This window comes from Lepidochelys olivacea, assembly GCF_965140295.1.
Source record: "Lepidochelys olivacea isolate rLepOli2 genome assembly, chromosome: 6".
Classification (NCBI taxonomy): domain Eukaryota; kingdom Metazoa; phylum Chordata; order Testudines; family Cheloniidae; genus Lepidochelys; species Lepidochelys olivacea.
The window spans coordinates 46,963,799-46,980,804 of NC_140416.1; the positions used below are offsets into that span (position 1 = coordinate 46,963,799).

The window sequence follows — 17,006 nt, forward strand, 5'->3', positions numbered from 1 at the left end:
TAGCCAAGGTATCTGTTGTTGTTGCTTGTCATTACAGTTTTACTGTGATGCCAAGTAATATGTACTGCAATAATTTTAGTAGTGAGAATAATGAATAGTTTAATCTTGCTTTTGAGCGTTTTAGACTTAACCTTGGTGTATGTTTTTAAAATGCACAGTTTAGAAAATAATGCACAACCTGACCAGGTAGGAAGTTGTAACACAAATATATTAAAAGTTAACTTATAATTGCTACTGCCGTAAACTCAACCTGGAATAGGGAAGTCAAGCCGAGTTCACCCTGTGAATTTTCCACAGATAGTACTAAACTCCAGTTGTAGATTTTGTAAATAATTTTATTGGTGACAGTGGACAAGCTGCACTGGCTCAGCAATGCTAACTAGAGTAGAAAAAATATATTTTTATCAATAAAATAGAACACAGATAGCAGATCCACTTATTAAAGAGAGAACTTAATCCCTTTTCTGACTATACTTGCACTTTAATCCACGAAAGAGACAAAGCTGTTCAGGAATTGAGGGCTTGATTCCCCCCACACACTAATGAGACTGAGGGCTTGTCTACGCTACAGCACGGGGTCGATCCAAGATACACAACTTCAGCTACGTGAATAGCGTAGCTGAAGTCAGCGTACTCAGATCTACTTACCGTGGTGTCTTCACTGCAGTAAATCGACAGCTGATGCTCTCCCGTAGACTCTGCTTGCGCTTTTAGTTCTGGTGGAGTACCGGAGTCGATGGGAGAGCACGCAGTGGTCGATTTATCGCATGATAAATCGACCCCCGCTGGATCGATCGCTGGCCGCCAATCTGGCGGGTAGTGTAGACAAGCCCTGAGGAGTAAACTCCACTGAAAATCAATGAAATTATACCAGTGCAAGTGAGAGCAACCAGACTCTGATATTAGGGTGTTGCTATCGCTGTAGTATCTGAAACAATTTTATAAAGCTTTAATAGATTTAAATCGTTTTTCTGTTCTTTCACTGTAGAGTAAGCATTATATATTTCCCAAAAAGATCATACCCCATTTTTCCTTTGTTTTGCTCTTTCTAGAAAAGAGACCTATAACTCACTGCTAAATCCAAAGTCTCCCACCATGCAAAACAAAGCTTAACAATGAAAAAGTGTGACTTGCTGAAACAGACTGGGACAAATTCATGGCTGCCGTAATTCTACCAAATTAAATAGATTAGAGCAGGAATAAATTTGACCATAGAAGTTGGCTACAATCATTGCTACTGGGGGAATTCTGCACCAAAAAATTAAAAATTCTGTGCACATTTTAAAATTCTGCAAAATTCTACAAATTTTATTGGTCAAAATAACACTACATAAATCACAAGTTTCAATTATTTTGGTAATTTCAAATACCTGTCAGCAAGTATGTCTAACAATACAGACATACAAAAATTCGCCCAGGAGTAGAGAGTTAAAGAAACCCCTATGACAACCCAGTTCCTGTTTCTCTGCCCCTTCCCCTCCCCAGAGCCCAGTCAAGGGGGCGGACACCCGAAACCTCTCCCACACAAAGCCCACCTGTGGGGCCCCCCACACTGCAGCCAATACACCCAAACCTCCTCCTCCTCAGAGCCCAACCACGCCCTCCCCATCAGCCCAGATACCCCACCTCACCCCCAGCTGCAGGGTCCCCCGCCCACCCGAGCCCAGGGATCCAGAGGGAGAAACAGCCTGATGCTCCATTCCACATTTGCACACAGTTTCCTGCACTCTGCCCTCTCCTTCCCTCAGGGCATGCTAGGAACTCTCTAGCTCTCTCCCCCCAGCAGTGTCTTCTATGTGCAAGCTGGGCTCTGCCAAGTCCACTGACCCTCTAGCAGAGGCTAGCAGCACTGCAGCCCACTTCTTGTGTGTGTGGGGAGGGAGGTGGGGGGGGATTCTGCATGCACAATGTTAATTTCTGCAAAATTCCACACTGCGCGGTGTCACAGAATTCCCCCAGGAGTAACTACATTACACACTAAGGTCACTGTTGTGTTAAATATTCTTCTTGGGTAATTTTGGTGTACACCTGAGGGCAACTCAAAGACAGCATCATTTTTATTTACTAGTTAAAAAGCTCTCAGTCATAGTATAAAGAGCATACGCTCACTAAACTGTGCACACTATATATTTCACTTCTTATAAACATGCAAAGGACAAATGCCAGTTTTTTCAAAAAGATACATTTATAAACAAACATTTCTTCCTTACTGGACATTGGTAGAAGATCTCATATTTATTACGACCCTCCACACACTCCAGTGCCATGTATTGACTCAGGCCAGTGTGAATGCAAAAGGTGAGAGGAAGACATTGTTTCAAACCAAGACGCTGTTGAAATCCTCCAGCTGCTGTGTCAATATCCAATAAATCCTCAGAACGATAGTGATTGGATAGTGCCATACTTCCCATCAACCTTAGAAGGACCAACAAGAACAAAAATAGAAACAATGAATACTTGATTAACAAAGCAAAGATAGCTTTTACCTTTTACTCAATGAATAACTCCTCCTTCTAAGGTCTAATTCTGCCATCACTACTAGGCATAAAACTTATACCCAGAGAAGCCTGAACTGTAATATTTTCAACAGAATCAGGTCCTCAATTCGTAAGACCAGCCTTACTGATTTTTTTTTTTTTTTTTTGCAGGGTGGGTTTAACAAATATTGTCTTGCTCATTTTCCACGCTTAGCACAGGAAGAAAGGGGATTCTTGGCCATTCTGGTGACTGCCAATTGCCTCACAAGTTAAAGCAGCCTCAGGCCATCTGTTCACCATTGAAATAGCATAATAGGGCAGCTTCACAAGGCAGAAACTGGGACTATGTTTTGCATCAACTCCCTTCAGTACTAAAACAAATATTCATGAATACTTGGTTTCTATAGGCCAAGAAATTGTCAACTTTAGTAACAAATATTTGACAAGACACATTGTTACCTAGATTAATTCACAAAATGAGTTGAGACTGAAGCCAGATATAAGAAGTTAATAAAATTAAACAACTCTGCTCATCCCTTAAGAATAGTTACAGAAACAAGTCAGCAATTTTTAACAGATACATATTTATGGATCTACACTTAGGGTTTACATAGCCTTGAAGATTATTCAGTTACATTTGGAAGGAAAAGAAAGCATGAAGCATGCTTCTCTTTTTCATCAGTAGAGCCTGTGAAAAATATTTCACATTGAGCTGGCCAATCTGCCATAGGTTATAAACACACACTAAATCCAAAAAAGCACACACCTGAAACCACCATGAAAACTTTGACATGCAGTGTGTTAAACACCACAAAAGTTTGCAGATTGCAGCATTCTGATTATTGTTTTCTGGCACAATTTGACTGACATCCTGCAGTAGCTCTATACATACAAATATTTCCAATACAGTTGGGCTGGTGAGAGATGCGTTTGTTGGAAGACATTGGAAAGAGTTTTAATTCTAATGCAATGTAACTGGTAGGCAGAAAGGAGGAAGAATCACACAGTGCCTAGTTCAAGTTATACGTTTTAGAGCTAAGAACAAAATAAAACAAAGAAGTCAAGAGAGCTTTCAGACTTTTAGCTTGCTTTAAAAAAAACAGGGAAAGAGTTAGTAGGATAAAAAAGTAAACTGTCTCAGCATGAAGCCCTAGTTACTCCAAAGCATTGCAAAAGCAGGACACTCTTTATGTGGCAGGTAAACAGCTTTGGAAATTTCTGAAGTGTAAAAACCAACACTGATCAGATCCTTCAAGAAATGGTTTTATGTCTTTCACTATTTTCTCTCAAAATGTGCAGTTTGGATACATTAGTAATATTAAGCCAGGATTTAATAGGCCTTGAGGGTCATACTAGGATAGCATTTCCAGAAGTTTTTACCATTTCCTGACCAATTCCATTACATCAGTGCTTGGCACTTGGCTTTTTTGTTAAATCACTTACTTGCCCACAGAGGGGAGATTTTCAAAGGGGAACAAGGCATGTCACTCCCATTGCCTACTTCCCTTTTGAAAATCTCTTCTAGAATACCTACTTGTAAAAAGTTCAAGTCATCCTCAGGAATATGCAGAATTGACCGGTTACTTTTTACACACCTGGAGCTAGGGTTGGGGGTAAAAGATACCAAAAAAGGCTCCAGCTGCCACCCAGTGAGAAGTTAGAGGTGCCACAAACTTGCAAATGCCAGCTCAAAACACACACACACACACCTCAAATCCCCATCATTTTCTATCAACATACCATTCTTGGCAGTATTTCTACCACTCATGTCACTTTCCCTCAAATACAGCCCAGTGTGCTAAACATGAGAGGCTTGAAAGTGCACTGTTTCTGTGTCTGGACAATATGCAATAATGTTTAATCACTTGCTTAGGACATCAAGAGCTGTCAGTTTTACATTTTAGGGAAACGTCATCTTTTCAGTAATAAGGAAAATTTAAAAAATATTTCTCTTTTGTAGGGTGCAAAATTTCTATTCTATCCTTTTGCTTTTCCAGTGGTTCCACCTCTCTCACTTAAAACTATTCTTGGATTGCCAGGTCTGAAAATTAGTTCCCTGACCATTTTATCACATTTTGCAAATTCTGGTTACAAAATAGGTTAATTCTGCCCTCGATTACAACACACAGCATACAGAGTAATTCTGTAAACATTGGTGTAATTGAGGCCGTAAATATCCAGGGCTAAAATTTTGCTGATTATCAAAGGTAAAACTTTCAAAAAGCATTCAAGTCCCATTTTCAAAAGTGACTTGGGCATTTAGGATCCTAGCTCCATTGGCAAGGCACTTAGATGCCTAGGTCCCACTGCTAAGGCACTGCTAACAGTGGGACATAGGTTCTTGTGAAGATTTTACCCAAAGAACATAACAGCTAACTTCTATACTGTATATAATATTTTGGATAGCCTGCTTAGCAGGCATTCCAATCCTCACTCCATGTCTCAGTTTAACTGAACTGGCCACCATGAAGAAAAAGAAATAATTAAATAATGGAATTGATAGTAGGTTTAACTCCTTACCCAGGAACAACTAGTTTCTGTCCATTATGAATACGAAATGAACATCGATAATCATCAGGGAGTTTGCAGCCTATTTGTGCTTCCACAGCATCTAGGTCTTCCTCCTGCACACTATCTGCAAACACATTAAAAACAATTTTTGTTTAGGTGGTAGCTTCAGACAACAGAAACAAGAACTGTCGCTTCAGAAATCATCTCAATAAATTGCTTAAAGTACTTGCCTTTGTGTAAACCCCTCTTAAAATTCAATTGGATTATGCCTGACAAAAATTGGTGGATCTCTTAAGACAACTAGAGACAAATGATGCTTTCATTTACACAGTTGCAACCCTTTTGGCTTCAATGCAGCCTAAATCATTTCACTGGAGCTGCACTGCTGTATGTCAGAGCAGAATTTGGCCTAACTGTTTAAGTTTTTCAGTGTATATAAATCTCCCCACTGTATTTTTCACTGGAAAATGTGGAATGCATCCAATGAAGTGAGGTGTAGTTCATGAAAGCTTATGCTCAAATAAATTTGTTTGTCTATGCTATAATGGCAACAGCAAATGTACAATGAATTGGGGGAAAAAAAAATCAGTTTATTTTAAAGCCCCTCTAGTCACCACCAAGTTTCAACTGCATTTGATATTACAAAAGTGCAGTGAATTAAAAAAAAACAAAAACACAAAACAAAAAAAAAACAACACTTTTGTTTTAGGTGCAGTATTATTTGACATTTAGTGCAAAAGGAAAACAAAAATACAAATAATGATCTGGCTCAATCATCCAAGAGTCCAGAAATTCAGAATTTAGGTTATTACTCTCCTTATGTATCCCATTGTGACTCTCTCAATTCAAAAGTAGGATTTTTGATCACTTACTGTTAGGCACAAAAGAGAAAATAAGGACAGCATTATCTTAACTAGTACATCTTAGAACGTTCAAAATTCAGATTATTATTTGTACTACCAACTCCTCCTTCAAGCAAACAGCAAGTTTATTACTTGGTACTAACCCCAATAGTATGCTAGTGTGTGTTAGGTAACAGAGAATATCAGTATATCACAAATTTCAGAACAAGGGTTACTCATATAGCAGTAGTCTGTTTTTGCCTTCTAAGAGATCTCAACAATACAAATTTATCAGAAGTAGGTATTTCTTCAAGAGACTCACGTCAGGGTGAGTTTCAATAGCACTGGTTGGAGAAACAAAGTGATGCACCCTGAGACCTTCCCTAAAAGAAAAGAAACATCGCCCCCCACCACTAGAAGTTAGTTGATGGAGTCCTGACTCAGCCACTCTCAGCCAACCAAGTTGTAGCTCTACTTGCTACCATAAAAGGAGGTTCTGTGCAGATTTTATTTTTTGATCATTACCATAGAATTTAGAATTTTTCACTAAAGGAGGAGATGGCCACATTAAATTTCCAGCAAAAAAAAATTACAAAAGCCAATCTTGGAGATGCTTCCGTTACTCTAAATTTCTGATATGGTGTCTCTTTTGGGATCTCAAAAGAAATCTGCTCTTCCCATTATATAAAACTGATAACATTGCACATAGTGAACATTTCTCATGATTTCCTAGGGCTAGCCAACTACTCTCTCAATAGAGATATTCCATTTAATTTCAGTAGAGTTGCTCCTGAATTTGGCCGTATCTTTATACAAGTAACTTAAAAGTTATTGGGCTCAATCCAGGGACAACAGGATGAAGTTCTATAGCCACTGTTATACAGGAGGTCAGACTATGTGATCTATTACTGAATTAAAGCATATTTAGAAAATTAAGGTACCCAAAACGCAACATTTAATAGTCATCATAAGTAGTTACGAACCTGTTTTCCAAATATTCCTAATAAAAAAATCACAACCTAGTAATCACCAAGAGTAACCCCCCGAGGGGAAATCTCTCTCTGTAGGAGCGGGAATTTCTTCTCTGCTTCTGAGCTTTGCTATTCCACACCCCATCTTGAGCCAACAGCTCAGCACAGCTTCAGGTCAGTTTCACACAGAAGACTGAAATAAGCTTGAGGTGGTCTGAGTTCTTTTGGATTTATATGGAATAGGACCAAATAGATACCTACAAACCTGCTTGGGTCATTTTATGTTACAAAATAATTAGAAGCCCTTAAAAATATTTAAAATCAATTCAATTTGGCTCATAGATTCTGATGTTACAAGCAAACTTTCATAATAAGACAAAGTTAATATGAGGCTACAGATGATTTTTTTTTTTAAAAAAAGAATTTTAGCTCAAAGCCACTTGATTAAGTATTTGTTATGCAGAGATGTTTTCAATTAGGTCTTCAAAACAAACTTATGAATATAAGAAAAATATAGGACACAAAGGAACACTGAGAAGTTATGAAGTCCAGCCCCCAACACTGAGACAGGACCAAGTATACCTAGACCATCCCTGACAGGTGTTCGTCCACCTGTTCTTCAAAATCTCTGATGATGGGGATTCCACAGCCTCCCATGGAAGCCTATTCCAGAACTTAACTAGCCTTACAGTTAGAACGTTTTTCCAAATATTTAACCTAAATTTCTCACTGCAGATTAAGCCCATTACTACTTCTCCTGCCTTCAGTGGACAAGGAGATCAACTGATCATGATCATCTTGATAACAGCCCTTAATATATCTGAAGACCGTTATCAGGTCCTCCCCCAGTCTTCTTTTCTTAGACTAACCATGCCCAGTTTTTAACCTTTCCTCAAAGGTCAGGTTTCCTAAACCTTTTATCAGTTTTATTGCTCTCCTCTGGATTCTAATATGTCCACGTTTCCTAAAGTGTGGCACCCAGAAGTGTACACAGTACTCTAGCTGGGGACTCACCAGTGCTGAGTAGAACAAGACAAACACCTCACACCCCAGAAGATTTGCCTTTTTTACAACTGCACTGCATTGTTGACTCATTCAATTTGTGATCCATTAAAACCCCCAGATCCTTTTCAGCAGTACTACCACCCAACCATTTACTTCCCATTTTGTAATTGTGCATTTGACTTTTCCTCTTTAAGTGTAATTCTGTAAAGACAAGTGAAAAGTATTTCATCTTGTTGATTTCAGACCAATTCTTTAATTTGTCAAGGTTGTTTTGAATTCTAATCCTGCTCTCCAAAGCGCTTGCAACCCCACACAACTTGGTGTCATGCGTAAGTTTTATAAGCGGACTCAACTGTATTATCCAAGTCTTGAAATGAAAATATTAAATAGTACAGTCACACTATTATGACATCCGGACAGGCATTAAAACAATACCCCTATTTAATTACAGGATAGGTGCAGTATAGGCAAAAGCAATGTAAGGTTTCCACACTGTATGGCATCTTTTATTCAATAAGAAGGCAGTTACATTTTCACAGTAATTCAATCTTTGGCCCCTTTGCCGAGGCTGCCAACAAATATAGCGCTTTGTGCAACCTGGACATTCATCCTCTGGAAATTAGGCTGGGACAAACACACACCATGTTTAACATAGGCCAACAGCCACAAGGTAGTATTTACTACTGGTGAATGTAGTGACCAGGGAGGGATTTGAACCAGACACCTAGCTGTGAAAGACTAGCCAGATACAAGAAAACCCACACACCACAAAAAGTAGTTAACATGGAGTTAAGATTGCAAGACCTCAACCCTATGTTAGGTGCTAACGTGGCCCCTATTACTGCAGTATGCAAGTTTCTTGACCTTCAGTGTACTCATACTTAACACCTCTGAAGTAGGAAGTGCTATTATCCCCATTTTACAGATTAGGAAATTTCACAGAGACACACTAAGTGACTTGTCCAATGTCACACAGGGAGTATGTGGCATAGTAGGGAATTGAGCCCAGATTGTCTCCTGAGTCTCAGACTAGCAGCCTAGCCATCCCTTCCTCTACACTACCGTGAGCTCTTGTCCTTCTAGAAGATGAGAGTTTGGCTGTGATTTTCAAAGGAGCCTAAGAGAATTAGGCAGCCAAGTTCCCTTAGGCTCCTTTGAGCATCCCAGCCTAGATTCCTAAAATTCAAACGTTCCAAAACAAAGATATGTAGAGTTAAGAATATTAACATAGAAAAAACATGATACCAATATTAGAAAACCAGGAAATACAGAGTGACACTTCCCACACAATAGCCATGCAACCTTAACTTAGGCCTTTTGATCCCTGCCCCAAGGATTCACTGAGGGAAATTATAATACCTCACCCCTATCTCAGCCTTTTTGAAACCTGATCTTGGCTACCAGGCTACAAGTGCTCCCCAAGTTAACAGTGCTGCAGAGAGCACAGTAAGGGGTCTGCAGGAGTGTATGAACAGCAGTGCCAATTGGGTGTTGAGGAAGGCACAGAGGAAGTAGCCAGGTTTTGTCACTGCTCTAGAATCTGTGCTGCCTATCAAGAGTTTCCTAGCTGAATTTACGATGTTTGTTTTCCCAAGGACACTTAGTGGGCCTGACTACTTGAAAAATCACCCCCTTTGCTCTCCACCTCCCTGTGATAACTCTTAAAAACACTTATGCCAATTTAATAGGGAGGGGGCTACAAGCATTAGGTCACTCTTGTGCAGGGGCTCAACTTTGAACCTTGCTTCATGTCTTGGTTCACTTGACCCTGGACTGAAGGCCTTCAGGACAGGAAATGGGCCCACATGTTATCTCAGACTTGTCCAAGAAGTTTGGAAATTCAGTGAGGAACAGAGGGAATAAAGGGACCAAGTCTAAGATTGGGGATAATCTTTTTTGGAGTTCAGTTTGATAGAAGTTGGTGCTTTTGTTTATGTAGTGCACCCAGATTATGCAGTGGGTATAAAACTTTAAAAAAAACTATACAAATATCTTGGTTTTAAAAAACAAAAATAATGTTTATACAATACCTTTCAAAGAACCAATCATCCGGGGACACCGCTGTCCCAAGTACCTCTCTAGATCATCCCAGGCTTTTTTAAGTGTAGCATAATATTGAATATACCTTCCTAAATCAGAGTAAATGCTTATGAAGATAGCCTTCCAGCTCTGATTTCTCCGAGTCTTCTCTGCGCTGAACAGACAAGAATAAAAATACGATAAGTTTCTAGTCTAGAAAATTCACTTTAAAAACAATATGTTATTGCTTAGGCAGTTAGGGTTCTCCTAGGTAATATGGTAACATTAGGTTATAACAGTGTACATAGATACACTTCAGTCCTGTGAAGGTACAGATGCTCAACTAATTCATGGAACTATTCACATTTTTAATTTCCTTTGTAAGTAATTACATTTCAGCCAGTCATCTTTTCCAGGGAAAATTCAGATATGTTATTTCTTTAGAGGACTATATGCCATTATTAAACTCAGGAACTTGCAGAAAACTAAATCAGATCAATTTAACTTGCATGTGCAGAGGGCATTTAAGTTAAAAATAATTCCAACCCTGCAGTCCTCTCTCAATTTTGCCTAAATAAGGACTATGGGACCAGAAACCTGGTCACAAAACACAGAAGTGACAATTAAAATAAAGATTTCATGTGTAGATGAGATTTTATATTCCAAAGAGCACCTCCTGCAATAAAAAACCAAACAAACGCTCATTATAAATTGAGACAAATAGCAGGGGATTCAGCTTTTATTCATTTGTAGAACAGCAATGAACATTTTGGCATTTAAGTCATAAATAAACTCAGTCTTCAGAGAGTTTACAATCTAAAAAACAGATAGAGAAGACGGGACATATTAAGACAAACAGAAGGTAATAACTTGGAAGGTTTATTAATTGTTATGAATTCATTCTTGAAAACATCATAAAAGAAAAGTCTCTGAAAGGAGATGAGTGAGGAAAAGGTGGTGGGAGCATGACTAGGGAAAGCATGTGGCCTTATTTAAGTTTTCAAAATAGTTCCCATAAAAATCAGACTTAAAGAACGACCATGAATCAAAGTAAGGAACACTGAAAATGAACTCTCAAAATAATTCTCTCTTTAGACCTTTTTATTCAAGGACGGATGTTTAAGATTGGACCAGCATGCCAGGCACTGCCATATAGGAGGCTCAGATACAATGATATGTCCCATCCACCAATGCTGACTGTTGAAAGTTCTGCCAGGATTGAATGGTCCTGAGCTGCTAGAGGGCTGGAACCAGTGGCAGATTAACACACAGTCCCATGGGACCCATGTCCAGGGACCCTGGCCAATTTGGGGGCGCCTGCAGGAGCACTGGAATCTTTATAGAAGTGTGTGTGTGTTGCGAGGGACATGATGACACAGGGCTGGAATTGTGGCCCTGTTTCCTACTCTTCACCCTGGGGCCCTGTCCCGGCCAGATGTTGGAGCCGAGCTGTGGTAAGAACTGTTCAGGAAGCCTGGGCTGCTGTGGGGAGCCTCAGACCCTTCACCTGCCCTGGGTGGAGGGCCGGGATGCCCGAGAGCAGCCCCAGACCCATGTACCTGAACCCCAGGTGCACCACCCAGGGCAGATGGAGAATCCAGGCTCCCTAGGTGGTTCTTACCACTGCCAGACTCTGGCTTCAGGCCTGGCCAGGGCCTTGGAGAGGGAAGAGGAGCAGGGGGCAGAGCCATAATTCCAGGTGAGTGGGAGCTAAGGCCAATCTCAGCCCTGAACCGGGATGAGGTTGGTACTACTAGCAGGGGCTGTACTTCCCAGCTGTGGAGCTGATGAACACCTTATCAGCTCCCTTGCTGTGAAGCACAGCCCCTGCTGCTCTGCATCTGCCCGAGGCTACTACACCCATGTTAAAAAGTGGGCAAGCATTGCTCTCCCACTTTTAGAAGGGGGGAGGGCCATGGCCCCGCTGGTCCTCTCTGGTTCCGGCCCTCTTAGCTCTGCCAGGGTGTTGGGGGCCCAAATGTTCTTTGTGCCCAGGACCACAATAAATCTTAATCCGCCTCTGGCTGGAACTGTTGACTGACCAATTGAGGAGCAAAACTAGCTAGCTCTCTTAAGAGAGTTCTTAGTCAAAAGGATGCTGTGACAGGTTTCCCTCTGGGGTGCCATCTTGAACTGGGGTTCAACTGAGTCCTCCAACCCACCAACCTGGGCTACCCCTCTGACTGTCCTGCTGTGACAAGCTGTAGACCACTCCCAGTCCTACACTCCCACCAGCATTCACACAGGCAGGGACACCCAGCTGCAGTTACACGCAGGCTGAACAGTCACTGCATGAACCAGCAATAGAGAGGCTACAGCCAAAATAATCCCAGCTTCCCAGCCTAGGACCCCAGAGCTGTACCGCCTGAACTCTGGCCCATATGAATGCATTACTGGGTTCGCCCTTCCCTCAGTGTGGAGGGGAACATGCAAGTTGAGATTTTTCACCAGACACTTCACTTAAAGATACACTGGTTTAGATTAAAACATAAAACAAGTTTATTAACTACAAGATGACATATTTTAAGTGATTATAAGCAATAGCAAACAGATCAAAGTGGATTACCTAACAAAAACAAAATTGCACATTAAGCCTAAGATACTAGAAAGACTTGATATGATCAGCAATTTCTCACCCTGATGATATAAGCAGACTTGCAGATTCTCAAGGCACATGCTGCACTTGTTTTGAACCTTGGGCTCCCCAAGTTGTTTCATATGGTGGGAACCCTTTGTTTCAAAAACAGTTCCCAACCCAGCATGTGGAAAAATACAGGTACCCAAAATGGAGAATAGTGTCATGTGGTCTGGTCACATGCTTTTGCATGCCCTTCTAAGTCATAAAAGCCATTACTCACAGAATGTCTGCAGCATTCTCAGGAAGGCTCACCAGGTGGGGGATAAGCTTCTCTTAAGACCTACTGTTTTTCCTAATGGTCCATTACCCTGAATGGGCCCTTCACAACCAGCTATCTAGACTGGAAGCATCTTGCCTAGTGGGTGTCACCCTAGTGTAACTACATTTGAAATACAGATACATAGTAAATAGTCATAACTTTATATACAAAAATGATACATGCATTCAAATAGGATAACTGTATTCAGAAAATCATAACCTTTCCAATGACACCTCACGACTCATCTTGTACAAACTGCATCATAATTATATCATAATTGTACTCCCATGATGAATATCGGGTGTAGTGTTACAGATGCCATCTTGGTAGAAGCTGAGGGGGAGGACTGGCAATACTGGGTATGCATGAAGGGAAACAGCAACAAAATTCTCCATTTTGTATATTTCCACTAAGTTGCTTTTAGGCTGTTCTATTCAAAATGGGCAGTTTCTTGTCTCTCATTCAGCCTTCAGATGTGGAAATAACAGGTTAGTTATATTTTAGAGGGAAGGCCATTTCCAAATACTACAAAGCATGTAAAATGTTAGGAAATGCTTCTGCATTTATCGATTCTTAGTTTGAATGAGAACATGTAAATAGAATACACTATCTATTTGAAAAATGGAAATATTCACAGTCATTTTATTTTCACAGATTGCAAGTAAAGTGACAGTGACCGTAATTTTATGATGTGTGCCCTCCATTCCCCATGTTCACCCACTCCATTTGTCATCATTTGTTGAGTTTTGCCTACATTTAGGTCCCAATCTCATTAGAGTCTCTGCCCTCTGCAGCACTTCAATTAAGTCAGTGGAATATTATCCGTGCAAAGCATTTGCAGGATCATGGTCTTAGTTTCTAAGTTCTTTGGAACAGGGACATCATTACTGAGGCTGCGAGTCTGTCACAGATGTCACAGCTTGCATGACTTTCCATGACTTCTGCAGTGGCTGGTGCTGGCCCAGGGGCTGCTTGAGCCAGGCAGCCCCTGGGCCAGCAGCAGCAGTTTGGGTGTGGGAGAAGAGGCTCAGGACTTGGGGCAGGGGTTTGGGAGGTGTGGGGGTGCGCTTACCTGGGGTGGGGGGTACCCCTGGAGCTCCTAGGTGGTAGAGCGGTCTCCACACTGCCCACGCACACAGACCCTGCTCCCACTGGGCACTGCCCTGGCCTAGCCCCTGCCTATGCCACCTAGGAGCTGCAGGGATGGAGCTGATAGGAAGCCCCGCCACCACTCCCCCAGCATAAGCAGCGTCCCGGGTCATCTCCCCCAGCATCCACAGGGCCCCCAGACCACCCCGCCCGAGCACCCCCACCCAAGTTTTAGTCACAGTGAGTATTTTTAGTAAAAATCATGGACAGGTCATGGGCCATGAATTTTTGTTCATGGCCTGTGACCTGCCCAAGATTTTTACTAAAAATACCCGTGACTAAAACATAGCTTTAATCATCATTTGTCTGAAAAGCACCACACAACATTGTGGCACTGTATAAAAATTACCTGAATTGCTCCCTGAATCCATCTCAAGTAGGAAGCCAAGGCATTCCTACAGAAGAGGCCAAATCCACCATGTAACATAGAAGTAACAATCTTAAACAAATCTCTGGGAGTATCTTTGAGAGCTGACATTAACTTTGTTCAGTTGATATCAGAGTACAGCTTATCTCAACTTCTGTTAATATTGGATCTACAAAGCATTAAAGACCACAAGAGGCTATGAAGCATTTTGCAATGTTATTCTGAAAGAGCCTATGCAAAAATAGCACTGTTAACAAAATGAGCTGGTTAAAAAGAACTGCTCCAAACTAAAATTTTTGTTCATAAAGAAAGAGTGCCCATACTTACTCAGATAAAAGCCAGTATTTCCTGCAGTGTCTTTTCCACAATGGATCATGACTTGATAGCTGGTTTAATCTTCGACTTACATAGCAGCAGCTATAAATACAAGTCAGTGTTAAGTCTGATTACAAAAAGTAGTAAAATAACAAAGGACAAATGCAAGTCAAGGTATTAACTTATTTAAGATTATATGTCATGAAATGAACATTAAAGCTATAAAATTTTAACAAGTTTTAACTTCATTTTTAGGGAGTGCAAACAGTTTTAAATGTAATACAACTGTCATTAAAACATGCTGTAACAAGGCTGTCTTGTCCACATAAGCAAACAGAAGAAAACAAATGTTATAAACCATGTTACAGAATCACATTTTTAAATCCTGGTAGATACCCAAGCAAGAACAGGGTTTTCTAAAATGGTTTATGACATTTGGGGCGGGGGGGCGCACCCCCTCCAGCCACAAAATAGTATTATGTTTGAGACAGTTGTTTGCACACTAAGTCATTTTTTCCGCAATTTTACTTTGTTATGAAGTTTCCTCAGCTTTGGGAAATTAGCCCTTTTAAAACACCAACTATACATATCACTGGATAGACCTATCCTCTGTTTGTCTATATTGAATAAGGTCATGATCACTAGTTCCTAGACAAGTATCAACTTCCAGGCAAGTGATGGATACATTGATTCATCTTTATCCACCACAATGATGTCCAAAATAAAGTTACCTCAAAAGTTATCTATACTTTTTAGAAACTAATGATATTTTACTACTGGCAGTGTAAGACCTCTAGCACACATCTCCCAAACTGAAGTTTCCCATAACCCCACAATTTCCTTTCCCACACATAATAGACATGTGTGTAAGAAGTTAATCATCCTGCTCTCTCAGGGGATTTGTAACACTCGTGGCAAGTGCTCCTTCCACTGATCCATATGTATTCAACGTCCTGAGTGAAAGTTAACAGGTAATGGGATCTTTACAGTATAGTGCCATCCCCTACCTGTTATCCACTCTATCCTTCGGAAAAGAGGTTATAATCAGCAATTTTAACATCCATTATATGGTTATCCCACCAGGTTTTAGTAATTAGAGATACAAGGTGGGTGAAATGGGTCCAATAAAAGATATTACCTTAACCACCTTGTCTCTCTAACAGCCTGGGACCAACACAGCTACAGCAACACGGTGTACAGGTTTCAATAAGTGTCACTTAAGTCAAGTTTCCTCTCATAAGAATGTCCAGGGTTTCTTGCCTGGTACCCAAACTCGAAACGTCTTCTCTGTACACGGTTTGCCACCCCAACTCAGCGTGCTCACAGCACTGCCCAGCCGGAACTTGCACGAAACGTCTCCCTACAGCGTCCCGGGAAGCTGGCGTTGGGAGAGCAATGTTGGAGCACACAGGTGCGCAGAGGGCTGGACAGCAACCCAGTGCGGCTGTTCTGAAGCCGGGGCGGGGGGCGACGCACCTGGCCCGGCGCGGGTCGCCCCGCAGCAACACAGGACGGGGGGGAGGGGGGACCGCACACACGCTGGGGCGCCGGCAGCGGAGAACACAACACACCTGTTGACGCCTCATTAAGGGATCGCAAAACCCACTTGCTACGCTACCCTACGCCCCTCCCCCGTCCCGGGGCCCCCTCCGCCTGCCCGGCGACGCGCCGCACAGGCGCCGAGAGAGCACCCCGCTCCCCGGCAAGCCGCCCACCCCCCCAGGGGCCGCTACCGCCGGCCAAGGCGCGTGGGCGCCCGGGACACGCCGCGCCAGGGGCGCCGCCCCAGCCCCGCAGCAGAGGGCAGGTGGCGGCGAAGGAGCGACTGGCCCCCAGCCTGCGGCCCGCAGCTCAGAGGCGCCCAGCCCCGGGGTCCCGCCCTACCTCAGGAGGTCCCGGTAGTCCAGGAAGCTCAAGATGAGCAGCAGCGGGTCGGTGGGCAGCAGCTCCAGGCTCAGGGGCTGCGGCTCCGGCTCCACGGACGCCGCCATCTTGAAAGGCCTCCCTCCCTCCGCGCCCGGCCGGGCCTGCTGCTGTTGCTGCTGCCCGGGGAGCCCCGCCCCTCACGCCGGTTTGTTATCAAACGCCGCGGGGGGGCTGGTAGGAGGAAGCTCTGAAAGGGCCCGCGCCTAACCCTGGAGCGCAGAGCGCCCTTCAGGCCAGCGGGGGCCCTGCAGGCCCGGCGGAGACTCCAAGGTGGGGGTCCTGCCCCACGCGTGGGCCGAGTCTTAAGTGCTGCTGGAACAATGTTTATGGTGGGGGCGCTGAAGACCATTGAGCCAAACCGTAAACCCTGCATATGCTGGAAACCACTTCAAGCCAGGGGGTGCTGCCACCCCCCCAGCGCTCCTAGTTTCAGCAGCTGGCTTGCCCCATGGGTTGGCCCTTCTGGGGAGCTGCAGTCACAAGAGTGGGCCCTTGCTTGTGGGGCGTCTTACCAGACATGTCAAGTC

General features: G+C 42.7%; 1 protein-coding gene across 1 annotated transcript in view; it reads right to left on the minus strand.

The window, feature by feature from the left end:
- The window catches only part of FBXO3 (F-box protein 3), a 33,627-nt gene extending 17,000 nt beyond the window's left edge, over positions 1-16,627 (minus strand). Inside the window, exons 1-5 of the mRNA XM_084632581.1 lie at positions 16,438-16,627; positions 14,566-14,655; positions 9,837-10,000; positions 4,998-5,112; positions 2,211-2,415 (exon numbers count right to left, since the gene is read on the minus strand). Coding sequence (XP_084488707.1) covers positions 2,211-2,415; positions 4,998-5,112; positions 9,837-10,000; positions 14,566-14,655; positions 16,438-16,544 — 681 coding nt within the window. The 5' untranslated portion in view covers positions 16,545-16,627. The remainder of the gene's footprint in view (positions 1-2,210; positions 2,416-4,997; positions 5,113-9,836; positions 10,001-14,565; positions 14,656-16,437) is intronic.
- Positions 16,628-17,006: the final 379 nt, after the last annotated feature.